The 15,380-nt window shown below is 45.1% G+C and overlaps 1 protein-coding gene across 1 annotated transcript in view; it reads left to right on the top strand.

Moving 5' to 3' along the window:
* The window catches only part of DYTN (dystrotelin), a 244,913-nt gene that overhangs the window by 20,724 nt on the left and 208,809 nt on the right, over positions 1–15,380 (top strand). Inside the window, exon 4 of the mRNA XM_069221575.1 lies at positions 11,076–11,161. Within this exon, the coding sequence (XP_069077676.1) occupies positions 11,076–11,161 (86 nt within the window). The remainder of the gene's footprint in view (positions 1–11,075; positions 11,162–15,380) is intronic.

The raw sequence follows: 15,380 nt of genomic DNA, 5'->3' as shown, positions 1-15,380 counted from the left end.
TACCAAAAATAAAGGTATTTATTTGGGTAACACAGTACCAAAAATATCTTAGAGACAATACGTCTTCTGGAGGCTATCACCTCCTCCTGTTTTAACACCCTCCTCATGCTGTGAAAAACCTTCAAATGGATACCCATAGAAACCAGAAAGACTGTCACCCATGCACCCATCAGCAGCAGGCTAGACTACGGAAACGCCCTCTACGCTGGCACCACAGTCAAGCTTCAGCAGAAACTCCAGAGGATCCAGAACGCAGCCGCTCGCCTCATCCTGAACCCCCCACGTCATGAACACATCTCCTCCCGCCTCAGATCCCTTCACTGGCTCTCTATCGACAAAAGGGTCATCTTCAAAGTCCTCATCCACGCACACAAATCCCTCCACAACACTGGACCAGCCTACCTCAACGAAAGAGTGCAGTACCACTTATATCATATAGGTACTATATCATAAGAAAGACAATACTCATAGGGCCATATGTATGAACACATTTTCCCATAGACACAGAATGGGCAAAACTGCTTGCTACATCTGGCCCATAGTTACTAAAAATAAAGTTACTTTATTTTAGTGAAAATGTGCCAAAAATATCTCAGAGGATATACTCCCTTATGAGGTAAGTAACATACACAAAATATACACAACAAACCAAATCAGGTAAGTAAAACAGTTAGAAAATAGTGCAAACACTGTAGAATACAATAGAATGCAATAGGCCTAGGGACAACACAAACCATATAATAAGAAAGTGGAATGCGAACCACGAATGGACCCCTAGGTTAGTGTAGTGTATAGAGGGTTGCTGGGAGTGTAAGAAAACACTAAGGGTGTAAAAGATACCCCACCCCAAGACCCTGGAAAGTAGGAGTAAAGTACTACTATTTCCCCAGAAACACACTAGAGTCGTGATAAAGGATTTTGCAAGGACCACAACAGACTGCACAGCACTGAAAACGGATTCCTGGACCTGAGGACCTGCAACGGAAGGGGAACAAGTCCAAGAGTCGCTAAAGTGTCCGGGGGGGCAGGAGCCCACTAAACCCCGGATGAAGATGCAAAATGGCTGCCTCCGGTTGGAAGAAGCTGCAGGTTTTGCAACAATGGAAGGGGATAGGAAGTTCTTCTTCATGCAGAAGATGTTCCACAGTGTGCTGGAGGATGCAGAGTTGTTTCTTTGATAAACTACCGCAAACAAGCCTTGCTAAATGCAAGAGTTGCGTTTGGAGAAAAAGGGTGCTGTCTGGGCCCAGGAAGGACCAGGATATTGCCTCTTGGGACAGGAGACAAAGGGGGCCCTCAGCAACATAGATAGCCCACGCACAAGCAGGAAGCACCTGCAGAAGTCCTTGAACACGGGTTCAACAAGTCTGAATACGGCGTTCATCTCAACACTGCAAAGAGAGGTCCCACGACACTGGAGATCAGCTCAGGGAGCTGAGCATCACAGGACGGAGTGCTGGGGACCTAGGCTCACTGTGCATGCAAGATTTCTTGGAAGTGTGCAAAGAAGCCCTTGTAGCTGCAGATCACGTGGTGCACACAATTACTGTCTGGGGAGGGGAGGCAAGGACTTACCTCCTCCAAATTCGGACAGTTGGACCACTGGACAGTCTGGGTCACTTGGGTCTACCAGCTGTGTTCCAGGGGCCACGCTCGTCGGGATGAGAGGGGTCCCAGAGTACGGGTGAGGCTGAAGTTTGGTGCCTGCTGGAGCAGGGGGAAGATTCCGTCAACCCACGGGAGGTTTTTTCATGGCTTCCAGTGCAGGGTGAAGGCAGGCAGTCCCCAGAGCATGCACCACCAGGAAACAGTCAAGAAAGCCGGCAGGATTAGGTCGCTACAGTGTCGCTGGTAGTTTTCTGGCTACTTTGTTGCAGTTTTGCAGTCGTCCTGGAGCAGTCAGCGGTCGATCCTTAGCAGAAGTCAAAGAGAGAACTGCAGAGGAACCCTGATGAATTCTTGCAAGTCGTAATCTGAGGAAAAGCCCACTAGAAAGTCCCTAAATAGCCCTCAGAGGAGGATTGGCCACCTAGTCAGGTATGCACCTATTAGGAGGGGTCTCTGACCTGACCTGATGGCACTAGCCACTCAGAGGCCTCAGAGTGCCCCCACACCAAGATGGCAGAGGTCGGGGACACACTGGAGGAGCTCTGGCCACCACCCCTGGGGAGGTGATGGACAGGGGAGTGATCACTCCCCTTTCCTTTGTCCAGTTTCGCACCAGGGCAGGGACTGGGGGGTTCCCTAAACCGGTGTGGACTGGCTTCAGCAAGGAGGGCACCATCTGCGCCCTTCAAAGCATTTCCAGAGGCTGGGAGAGGCTACCCCTCCCCAGCCTTTAACACCTATTTCCAAACGGAGAGGGTGTAACAGGGAAATAGGGAAGAACTTACTCTTCTACAGCTTAAACACATATTCTACAAGCAGGGCAACAAGGTGGGATCCATATTGGCGTGACAACTCAGAATTAATGAGAGAAAGAATACATAGGTGGCATATTACAGGCAAATGGTACTTTAGCAAGATAGGAACAGGATAAGGCCAGAATTTTTGGTAAGTTCTATGAACACTTACACACAGCTGCCCCCAGAAATGAACAACTCCAAACCAAATACCTAGATTAAATAGACCTACCTCAAGTAACAGCAGTACAAAACAAGCTCCTTGGCACGCCCATTTGGGCAGACGAGTTTGAAGAAGCTATCATGGCCTTAAAGTCCCATAAATCACCAGGACCCGATAGATTTACCACCCTCTTTTATAAAACATTTAGCTCTGACCTTATACCACAACTGGTCATCCTATTTAAGCAGATAGCTGAATCAGGATCCGTTACACCATCCAAACCACTGCTTAATGTAGACACCAAACTCTATACATGGATATTGACACCAGGCTTGTGGAACTAATGCCCGGCCTCATCCACCCATATCAGACAGGCTTCATCAAGGAACGTCAGACCCATGATAACCTACAGAGGGTCATCCATCTGGTTGAAAAGGCTATGAAGAAAAAACTACCTACGGTACTAGTTGCCTTGGATGTGGAGAAAGCCTTTGATCGTGTAGATTGGCCCTTCCTATTCTGTACGCTACGTCATTTCAGCACTTGTGGCTGCTTCATTGACATGATCCAAGTCAACTACGCATCTCCAAGATCCAGAGTCTTGGTGAACGGGGGGAGATAAGACTCCTTTTGGCTATACAGGGGCACCTGTCACGTGTCTCCTTTGTCCCCGTTATTGTTTCTCCTTAGTATTGTACCGCTGGCAGTGAAGCTCCGCTCAGTACCCACTATTGAAGGTCTCCCATTTGGTACACAAATCCATAAGATTTCTCTCTGTGTAGATGATATTTTGTTGATCCTGACCTCCCCCGAATCTTCGCTAAAGACCTTATGGGACATTCTGCAAACATACGAAACCATGGCCGGCTTCCAAATCAATTCAACAAAATACTTCATTCTAAACCTAACGCTTACCAATTCTGATATGGAGAAGCTGATGACCATCACCCTATTCCAATAGACCACCAAATAAATAACTTACTTGGGTATTAAAATGTATTTATTTAAGGGTCACAGATTTATTTAAGGCCAATTACCATCCACTCCTGCAAGAACATAAGCTAGACTTCAGGAGATGCGCACCCATGTACATCTCCTGGTTGGGGCGAATCCATGTGGTAAAAATGATGGTCCTGCCAAGCCTGCTTTATCTCTTTCAGGGCCTTCCTATAGACATAGATCGCACTTTCCTTGCGTCTCTTCAGTCTCTACTGACAAGCTTTATCTGGCAAGGTCATAGAGCCCGATTATCCCCCAAAACTCCTGAGGCTTCCTAAAGAAGCTGGGGTAGTGGGTTTACCTGACTTCCATTTATATTACAAAGTAGTCCAATTACAAGGAATCTCCAAATGCGAGTCAGGTAAGCATTGGCTTCATATGGACAGAGCGATAGCTGGAAGATAAATTGGGACTTGCTTTAGAAGCCAAAGATGTATCGTCCATCTAATGCATACTTAAGTATACCCACAGCAACCAGACTCAAGGTATGGGATGAGGCCCTACGTAGAGTTGATTGGACCTCCTTCCCCTCTCCCTTTACTCCCATTCATTTCAACCCAGCCTTTCCTACAGCATTACAGCCAAGCTCCTACGATACGTGGTGAACCGGAGGTTGTCTCACTATTGTAGATTTAATTCATGGGTGGGAGATTTTAATCTTCAAGCACTGTCAGAGAAATTTTTACCTTCCTCTTGGGGAGCACTATTGATACACACAACTGAGACATTGGGTATTGCAGCCTGACGTTTGAGAGGCTGCTAGTAGGGACTTGACTCCTGTTGAACATTTGGTAAAACAGGCTGGGTCATCTAGGGGAAGCATTTCCTTTTTATTTTCCCTTTTGCAATTCACCACTCCTTCCCCGCAACCCAAATACATACACTTTTGGTAGCAAGTACTGGACTGAGAAATACCCAAGGTCATATGGAGTAGGCTGTGGACTGATTGATATCCCATATTGCAACTGCTTGGTGGGGATGAGGGAGGCTCACTATAAATTGGTCTTTGATTGGTACCTCTACCCCACTAAATTTAAACGCATTTTCCTTGACATGTCCGATCTTTGTTGGAGAGGATGTGGGTTGCAGAGTGACTTTCATCATATTTCGAGGGATTGTCCAAGCATAAGTCCCCTCTGGGCCTAAATATGAGCTCATATTAAAGAAATCTTGGGTTACACCATTCCGGACAGTCCGGACTTCGTTTTACGGGGCTTGAGAGGTGATTTCTTCGGCCACCAAACGAAAGGTGACAGAGCATACTATGGTTACGCCTGGGAGCAACCAAAGTTGCTATAGCAGTGGCATGGAAGACGAAGGGAGCACCCTCATTAACACGATGGCATTCTTGGCTATGGCAAGCGTTTTCCATGGAAAGAATGTCTGACATCCTTATGGATAATCATAAAAATTTAGAATTTATTTGAGGACCCTTGATGTTGTATTTGTCTGGAGGCCTGCCCCTCTGAGCTTGCCCCACTCGTACAAGGGCTCTTCACTTGCTTCAGTTTTTACAGAGGGAGCGAGGCAGGGCTTTGGAATGATGCTCGCTCCCTGTAGTGGGGTCTTTCCACCTCCTCACTTCCATCACTACCACTCTAATCATCTTATGGATGATTCAGTATGTGCCATGTTTGTTATTCACGTTCGTTCCCACTAGGGGATTTTGTTGTTTCTTTTTAGTAAGCATTAGAGGAGGGTGGATAACCTCCTCCTTTGTATTGCGTGAGCAGCAATGGTAAATTCATTTACAACATGTTAAGCTAATGGTCTCATCGCCAGAAGACAATGTACCTCTTTATTAGCTAACTTAGAAGACTGTGAGACCACGTTTGTCGCCTCTTGCCATTGTAGTATGGTGAAAAATAATAATAAAATTTTTTTTGACCCAAAATCAATAGCCTTTTTTCATGCAATGATGTAGTTACTCCTCGGCAAAGCTAATAGGTTTGCCTTGTGCATTGACATGGTTACCCTTTGACAAAGCCAGTAGAAATCCGCTCATATAATGATGTGGAGACCCCTTGACAAAGCTAATAGGCTTGCCTTGCATATTCATGGGGTCACCCTTTAACAAAGTCATTAGGCTTGACTTGTATAATGATGTGATCAGCCATTGACAAAGCCAATAGGTTTGTCTTCTTGTTATGAAATGGTGATCCCTTTGACAAACCCAACAGGATTTCCATGTTTATTGATGCGGCCACCCTTTGACAAAGCCAATAGGTTTACTTTTCATGTAATGACATGGTGACCCCTTTACATATATATTGATGAGGTCACCTCTTGACAAAGCATCAGACCTGCCTTGTGTATATTGATGTGGTGACCCCTTGAGAAAACCATTAGGCCTGCATTACTTAAAATGATACCCCTTTATATTGTGATGAGTGCTCTCATTGGTTGGCCTTGCAGGTGGGGGGGCGTTTGACTTGGGTGCAGGGCTTGTCAATCACAGGCCATTGGTGTTCTAGTTAGGTATGTTGGTAAGAACATACTATGCTTTAAAAACTCTAGAAATCCACTGAAAAAGCAAAGACTAAAGTGGCATTATAGTTAGATAGGATAATAACATCTTATTTTACATTACAAATACTGGGAAATTCACTAAAAAACTAAGATTAAAGTGATATTACAGTTAGATCTGGTAATAATATCTTACTTTACATATAAAAAAAAACTAGAAATTCACTGAAAAAGGCAAAGGTGAAAGTGAAGTTATAGTTAATTGAAAATGTCACTCAAAACATGTTATTTTCTGAGCTAACTATAACAAGCACCCTTGCCATGCACTGCTTATACCCTGACATATTACGTCACTCATGACATGTTCAATGACAGCATGAATAACATCACTGATGACATCTGAAATTACATCATTTATGATAACAATGTGCATGGCAGTTGTGCAAATTATAGTTAACTGATGGTGCGAGTTATAGTTACTTCAGTTAACTGTAACTGATGAATTTCAGGGCCTGATTCACAAATCTCACATAAATCTTATATAAATCTCCCATAATCTTACATAAATCTTACATAAATCTCTTTGTAAATAACAAACAATTGTAAACATACATCATATGCAGAGACTTCACACTCGTAAAGATACTACTCATAAATCCCTTTGTGTATAGCAAATAACTGTAAACTTACACAGAAGTGATCGGGCCTGCAGTGTGTTTTTTAGTTTAAAATGTTATGTTGAGAGTCACATTTCACCTACCTATAAGAACACTTTAATCTTCATTTTTTTCCAGTGAAATTTCTATTTTTTAAAATATAAGGTAAGATATTATTACCATGCCTAACTTTATCATCACTTTGTTGACTGCAAAGGGAGAGATTATACATACACAGGGGTGCATTTGTTGTTGAAATAATTGCTACATGGGAAATGTCTTTGCTGCTATTACATAATCTGTTCTGATTTGTCATTTGCCCTTGTGTTGTCAAAGGGGACATTTAGGCCCTCATTCTGACCCTGGCGGTCAAAGACCGCCAGGGCGGAGGACCGCGGGAGCACCGCCGACAGGCCGGCGGTGCTCCAATGGGGATTCTGACCGCGGCGGTAAAGCCGCGGTCGGACCGGCACCACTGGCGGGCTCCCGCCAGTGTACCGCCGCCCCATTGAATCCTCCACGGCGGCGCAGCTTGCTGCACCGCCGCGGGGATTCCGACCCCCCCTACCGCCATCCAGATCCCGGCAGTCCGACCGCCGGGATCCGGATGGCGGTAGGGGGGGTCGCGGGGCCCCTGGGGGCCCCTGCAGTGCCCATGCCACTGGCATGGGCATTGCAGGGGCCCCCGTAAGAGGGCCCCTACATGTATTTCACTGTCTGCTGCGCAGACAGTGAAATACGCGACGGGTGCAACTGCACCCGTCGCACAGCTTCCACTCCGCCGGCTCGATTCCGAGCCGGCTTCATCGTGGAAGCCTCTTTCCCGCTGGGCTGGCGGGCGGTCTGAAGGCGACCGCCCGCCAGCCCAGCGGGAAAGTCAGAATTACCGCTGCGGTCTTTCGACCGCGGAACGGTAACCTGACGGCGGGACTTTGGCGGGCGGCCTCCGCCGCCCGCCAAGGTCAGAATGAGGGCCTTAGTAATTTATTCACAAGACTAATAAAGGGACACTTTCTCTTTCCTCTGGTCTTTCAGTGTCTTTATTGACACTGAGCATAACAGGCTCATAAGTAAGGGTAGGGGCATTGCTTGGGGGGGCTAGATAATTTACTGGCCTCTGAGCACAGTTAGTGTCTACAGATGCTTCAGTTTCTGCTCACTGTTCCCACTAATGTTGGGATCCAACAACCAAAAATGCACCATGTTGTCTTTGTCAGGTTGGCGGTTCACTTTGCAGCAGTGGAGTAACAAAAAATTATGTGGCCCCCATGCAGAATATGATAAGGGGTCTTAGAGTCTCCAATCTAAAAGTGCATTAACTGGAAACGCTTAGCTTTGGACAGCAGTTTTTCCATTTCAGTTACTAGTTGCACTGTGAGGATAGGAACCTTGTCTTTATGAGCCGGCCATAGTGTAACTGGTTCTTACCTTTAATGTTCTGTCTTCTCCATCAAAGTCAACAGCAGTTCTGCATATTTTGAGTATAGGGCATTCTCCCACTAGCATGATGTGCAACTGAGCAAGCAATACTACTTTCTTAATTTTGTCATTCATGGAACTATTGATATTGTTATACCTTGGGTGGTAGTCCTACACACGTTTTGCCTTCATCCCTCCTGTTTGGTTAAACACTCCTTTGTTGGCTTTAGGACTCTGTGCACTGCTAACCATTGTTAAAGTGTTTGTGCTTTCTCCTTCAAAAGTGATAAAATTGGTTTACACCCAATTGGCACATTTAATTTACCTATATGTTCATAGTAAAGTGGTACTACATGTACCAGGGCCTGTAAAAGTAAATGCTACTAGTGGGCCGGCAGCATTTGTTGCACCACTCACTAAAGTAGTCCATCAAAACCTGTCTCAGGCCTGCTATTGCATCCTGTATGTTCAGTTTTAAATTGCCATTTCGAGCTGCCAAATAAACCTTTTACTAGGCATGAACCTTCCTTTATTATACATATAACTCACCCCTAGGGTAGGCCCTAAGCAGCCCATAGGGCAGGGTGCGTTGTATTTTTAAAGAAAATGACACGTTCTTTTAGGTTTTATGTGTCCTGGTAGTGAAAAACTCTCTATTTTTTGATTATTGCAAGCATACTCCTCCCGTAGGATTACACCAGGTTACCTTACCACATTTAATAAATGATAAAGTTTGTCTGGGGCAAGTAGGAATGTCAGGTATGGTATCTCTGAAATTGTAATTCAAAACCCTGTTTAATTGTAAAGTTGGATTTTAAGTCACAGTTCTGAAAATGAGCTATGAGAATGTTGCCATTTTCTTGTCCTAATAGTTTTGTGCCTGCAGCCCGTATCTTGGGTAAGATGACTAGGTGTAGATGGTAGATGGATGTTGTTTATTCCTCCAAGACTGTATCTCAATAGAGAGTCTGAGTGTTGGCAAGATTGGCTATCCTGACTTGATGAGAGGGCAGAGATGTCACGTGTCACACTTGTACTTTAAAAGACACTGCTCAGCCCACACTTAAATGACTTCACACTAGCCTATTGTGCTCCCAGACAGCTGAGACCAGGGCAGGGAGGTAGGAAATACCAGATACTTGTGTAAGGGGGAAAACACCAGAAGCTTCTCGTACTTCAAAGTGGGCACCAGGTATAACAAATAGCACCCTCAGACCCACTCTTCAGTACAATCCTGGACCTGTGGTTACTATAAAAGAAGGACTGCCCTGCTGCCGCAGGACTGCCCTGCTATTCAAGGCTTGCCTTGCAGTATGAGAAGGATGGCTGGACCTGCACCCATCATCCTAGGCTGAAGTGACTCCAGCGGTTGGCTGACAGACCTCCAGTCCTGAGTTACAGGGACACAACGAGCTCCAGAGGTCTCTCGTTGTTTATCTGACCTGCTACAACTGAACCTGTCTGGATCTGCTAATGGAATTGCCTGAGCCCTGCTCACCTCTGCTGGAATGAGTTCCTGTTCCCCAGGAAGTTCCTCCCTGGTCCTGGACCCTTGGTGTGGCCTTGGTTGAGCTCCTTCTTAAAGGAAAGAAGAAATCTTGAAGTTTTGGGCTGTTCACAATCATGAATAGGCCCACTTGTTCCAAGATCTTGCTGCCTGCGCTGAGTGCCAATGCAAAGCTCCATTGAATCCCGCTGTTCGCACTACAGCGACTAACAGTGATGACCGGCAACTTGAAATCTGCACTTCATGCTACAGCATCAACAGCCGATGGTGACCACCAGTGTGACTCTCCTGCAACAACCGTCTGAGTTGCCCAACAGGATCTTTGCGCTACAGCAACCACCGTCCATGATGCCCGGCCTGCTCTTCACACTATATCAGTGCCTATCCGCAAAGCTTTCCCTGCTCTTCCCAGCCTTATCCACCACAAAGGGAATTCTTCGCTTTAGACTTTAGAAGGTAAAAGTGGTACTAAGCTGGTCCCTGTATCTGCTCTGCATCTCGGTGAGCCTGAACTTGTGACTTTCACCTGGTTTAGTATAAACAGATAACCACATGTGCCGCTTTGTGCTTTTAGGCACTATACTTACCTAAAATCTTTGAAATCGCATATCTCTGGTTCCACTGTTTGTATTTTTGTTGTTTTGGTGTCAAATTTTCTGAATTGGTGTGGGATTTTTCTTGTGTTGTTTTTTCACTTTATTGGTATTTGTGTGCTGCAAAAGTCCTGACGAAAGCTAAATAACCCATTGATATGATGTTGTGTAGGCTGAAACATGTTGATTTGTAACACTAGAGATACCAACACTCTCTCTAAGCTTCTCCACCTGTTTTAATTTTGCCAAAATGTCCTTCAAATAAAACAAACGTCTGATCATCTTAGACACTTTGAATTTTAGGATCCACCAATAACTACTAAATTGCTCCCTTGATTCTCAAGGTTGAGCCCGTTCAGATACAGTAAGTATATGGACGAAGACTCTATGATGAACCATGCAACGAGGACCCTAGTGAGTGAGAATACGAATAAAACCCTAGGCTTGTTTTGTTGGATGACCATAGAGAGATATGAAACAAGCACTAAGTGGTTCCCTCCTGTTGATGCTTTTGCATGACGCTGGGAAGGTGAGCAGACCTCCTTTAATACTACTCACGCCCTCACTTTGAAGTAGGATGTAGCTAACTCTAACTAGAAAGAGGGAATCCATCAGAGAGAGCACCATTTCACTACTCGTAGCAGACTTAAAGTCTTACAACGGTGTACGTGTCTTTTAGACCTAATAGCAATGTTACAATGCTTATTGATTTAAAAACATGGCTTTACTGCATTGAAATGTAGGAAATACCGTAAATATAACTAGATATGATTATTCCTTTAAAATAAGAGCCTGGAGTTTTAGACCCTGTATTTTGGCTGACAATCTTGCACTCAGTTCTTTATATTTTGATCTGCTCTCTTGTTTCAGGAAGGGGACAGGGCGACTGATGCTTAAATCTGTTGGAGCTGCTCTGATTGCACTTGCAGGCGACAACCTCACAACCAAATACAAAGGCAAGTCAGACATCTTTAAATTTCTATGCAAATGCCTACAGAAAATTCTGATTTTCTCTGAAAATGTTGTTTATTGTAACAGCAACAGAGTAGAGGTTTAGGAGTTTTATGCCACTTATCCAGTAACATACACTCACAGACACGCACATACACTGATGACGCAGAAATGAAGGTTTTACATTTATTAGCGCTTAAACGTAGTACTGCAATAATCAAGTGTGACTTTAACCGAACTAATAAAGATTGTACAGGGACAAATGTGCCCTCAGAGTAGTTTGTCAACATTTATAAGCGTGCTTTATATAACGTGATGTATTAGAATTGCACTAATCTGACATAATCATAAACGTGTGCTATGATTTGCTTGTTTGAAATGTTTTAGCTTAGCATAACTTTAATGGAGGCTTTGGCCTAGTTGCCTGTCTCACGGTTTAGATGCTCGTATTTTTCCCAACGTGCTAATAAAAGTGTATTCTTGCTTGAAGCTGTACTTTTCCAGTGAGATCGTTCACATGCTTATCTTTAAGGTTTCGTGCCAGCCTGGCATCTTCTTCTTTGCTCCAAGGTCAATCTGCAGGTGCAGACAATGGACGCTCTGAAAGTGAGTTAATTGGTAAAATATGTTGCAACTTACGTTCCCAACTCCAAGGATAATGTATGCCTAGGTAGAAGCTTGTGAACTGTAGTTTTTGATTGGACAATTTGAAGCCAACCTATGAACTCTCCAATGGAAGACCCTGCTGGATTTGAACTGTTGTCTATTTAAACCAGGTGCACAAGGAGAAAGTAGCCATTATTGCCGTTACCAGCCATTACCAGCCATTATTGGACATGAGCCGTTACCAGCCATTATTAGCCCGTTACGAACTTTACCAGCCATTGCCCGCCATTTGCAGGACCTTGCAGCTATTATGGCCCACCTTGCTGCGACGCCATTTTGAAAGAGACTTTGATGCTTTCTCTAATCGAGAGAAAGAGACTTTAATTAATTCTCGCCCTAGAGACTTTAACTTTGATTCGTCCCTTTGCATGAAGTAATAGTTTTGTCCTTTTGCCGCTGAGAGGCAATTGCCCCGTCCACCCTGCCCCTTTGCCCCCGTCCCATGCTGATCGAAACCGGTACCTGTGAGACGAAGACTTCCTTGAATGCTGATTGAATTGGGTAAATATGAAAGGAAATTGTACAATTGCATTGTGTTCTTTTTAGGTAACCAACTGCTGATTTTGATAAGAGCCCTAGTTAGGAGTTTTCTAAATTAATGTTGCTAAATTGTTTTGCATGAAGTCCCACATGCCAATGCTAATTTGAGGTTAGATGAGGATCCTTTTGTCGCACAATGCAAATTTGAGACCTTGTTATGCTGACCAATGTATGCAATTAGCTCATTACAGATTATAGTTTTAGTGATTTGCATTGCTATTATTGAATGCATTGTTATTCAAATGCTGCATAGATTGCATCTGTTTCGCCGTTATGGACAGCTATTAATGTTCATTTACGTATATCATTTGGTGTTGAGACACATTTATATTGTGCTAGCTTTGCTAATATAGGGAAATAAATTCATTAACTTTGAATAAACTGGTGTGGTTATTCATGACCGAAAGGTCATGGTTCGCCGAAATGTATTCTGGGTTAATTGTGAAATGTTATGTTGATCAGGGTATTGCCTATGTACGTTATTGATTATTGATTTGATCGAATTGATTACTCTCGGGTGAAGAGGGCCCACTTGGTCAAAAGATTCATCGGCCTAAGAGCGTTCAGATACAGGTAATTTAGTAGGTCGTAACGCTCTATCAGTAGATGGTAGCAGAGGACGGTTTCGCCCTTTGGGACCCCCCACTCGAGAGGTAACGGTTTCGCCCTTTGGGACCCCACTCGAGAGGTAACGGTTTCGCCCTTTGGGACCCCATTCGAGAGGTACATGGTGTCGAATTAACGGTTACGCCCTTTGGGACCCCATTCGAGAGGTATATGGTGTTGAATTAACGGTTTCGCCCTTTGGGACCCCACTCGAGAAGTTGAATTAGATTTTTCTTGGGTAAAACAGATTGAGAGAATGATGATGGGCTAAGTCCCCCGCGACTTTCCCGGGATCTCGGAGCTTGCGAATGGAGAGAATGGAGGTGTGGAATCGGCGTTGGCGGTACTAGTGACGGTATGAGTGAAGTTAGAATTTTGCGCTTGCACAGCTTATTGCCGCAGATTGTTTGAAAAGGTTGCGAGGATTTTAGAGAATAGCGGAGGTGCGACTCCGAGTGTAGGAGTAGGGAAGTCGTCGAACTTCATAGAGAATAGCGGAGGTGCGACTCCGAGTGTGAGAGTAGGGAAGTCGTCGAACTTCATGTGTGTGTGGCGCTTTGTGCAAAAAAAGGTCCACGTGGTTGTTGTTGTTGAGACGGGCCCTGCGAGGTCAAGAGACTCCGGAGTATGTTGAAAAGTGTATGAGACACTTGTTTTATGTTGTGGTCTGGTCGGTTTAGTAGGTTGACCGGGCGTGGTCAACGAGTCGGTACGTGTGTTAAGGGAGTGAAAGAAAACTTCGACTTCGGGCTTTGACAAATTCTAAGTGCACTAGAATAGATCATTGACAAGTTGAGAGTAGGTCTGCGGGTCAGATTTGCTTGCGAAAGTGGGGACCAAGAAAGATGGAATAACTGCCGAGGCTAGTGAAAAATCCCTAAGGTCCTGAAGCGATTGTGTTACCCTTCCTGTAGTAAACCGACAGATCTGTTTTATTATTATTTTGGTTGCTCGCGATATATGCTAGAAGTTGTCACGAGAGGAGCTGAGTGAAGGAGGACAAGCCGCGAGGCTTTGTCAGCCGCAGTGTGTGTGAGTGTGACGTCACTAGGAGCCGCGCTGGGATAGGTTGGTTGTAGAGAAGGGTCGCGCACGGATTGGACGCAGTCCGTGGGGCTCGATTGGAAGGGGAAAGGCAAGCGAAGAGTATTCCGGGAATTAAAGTCACCTATTGATTACAAATTTGTGAAATAAAAGACGAGAAAATGAAATTTTTGAAAGCATTAAAGAGTGCGATGAAGGGGGAGTCTTACATTAAAGCAAGTGTAGGAGAGGAGACGCCACCCGAAGGTACACCAGCTTACATTGTAATGGAAGAAAGGGGGGTAGCTCCGTGTCTTTGGCTAAAGCAATGGCACAAGCTGACAGAGAAACATGGGAGCGTAGCATTCCCGATCCATGGGACATTCAATATAAGGATCCTAGAGAATTTGAGATTCGCGATGTACGACATGAAGGTACCTCCAAGGCCAGCACAGTTTGAGGCTCTAGCGATTTGGGAACTAATGGCTAGACAGCAACAGCAAAAGAAGTTCGAGACCAGGATAAGAAAGGCAGAAAAGACACTAGCGGACGCTAGGTGGGACAATGCACAGAAGGTGTGGAGGTCAGATATATTGCAGGGGATAAAATTGTTTCCTGCAATTACTAAGGAAGAAGAGGCGACAGGCAAGAAAGCTACCTGCAAGACAAACAGGAGGTGTTCCAAAGATAGGGAGGACGAGTCAGATGATGAGGAGTTCATCATGCAATTGCTGAACGACCGTCCACCGCCTTATGCAGAGAATGGACAAGGTCCAAGTACCAGTTCTGCCCCTCCGGCACCGGTACAGAATAATGAAACTCAGAGTTCAGAAGCGCCATCGGGATCTAAGGATCCGAGTTTACTGTTCACCCCGCAGATACCGCAGGTCAGGAGAATATATCCAGATGTGCCTACATTGAAAGCAGCAGAAAATTATCAGCCGCAGGTCCCAAGGTACTACAGCAGTGACAACGGTACGGGAATGATTCTAGATCCAACCGTGATGGGAGTACAGAATGGTCGCAACCCAACATTGGCACAAGCTGAATCAACTCAGTTTTTGATGCCTCAAAAGCAGATGCAGGGGGGAACCGCACATGCTCAGATGACAGGGAGTCAGACGGGCATGCCGGCAATGATGACCCATGGTGTAGGAATGAACATGCCTCAGAACATGGGGAATGGACAGAACCCAGATGCGATATCCCTACCCATTACTGTAGGTCCACCGGTACCCTTGTACGTTCAGCCTAACTCAGGTATGAGCGGTCAAGGATCAATGGTGCAGAATGGGATGGAAAGGAGGTGCATAGAACACACTCCAGAGATAACTCCGATAGCGGCTCAGCCAATTGGATCTGGGTCCTTGATGGAGTTTAGTCCCATAT

Source organism: Pleurodeles waltl, chromosome 3_1, assembly GCF_031143425.1.
Source record: "Pleurodeles waltl isolate 20211129_DDA chromosome 3_1, aPleWal1.hap1.20221129, whole genome shotgun sequence".
NCBI classification, from domain to species: Eukaryota; Metazoa; Chordata; class Amphibia; order Caudata; family Salamandridae; genus Pleurodeles; species Pleurodeles waltl.
Note: the sequence above shows the minus strand (reverse complement) of the source record. Positions and strands in the feature narration are given on the sequence as shown.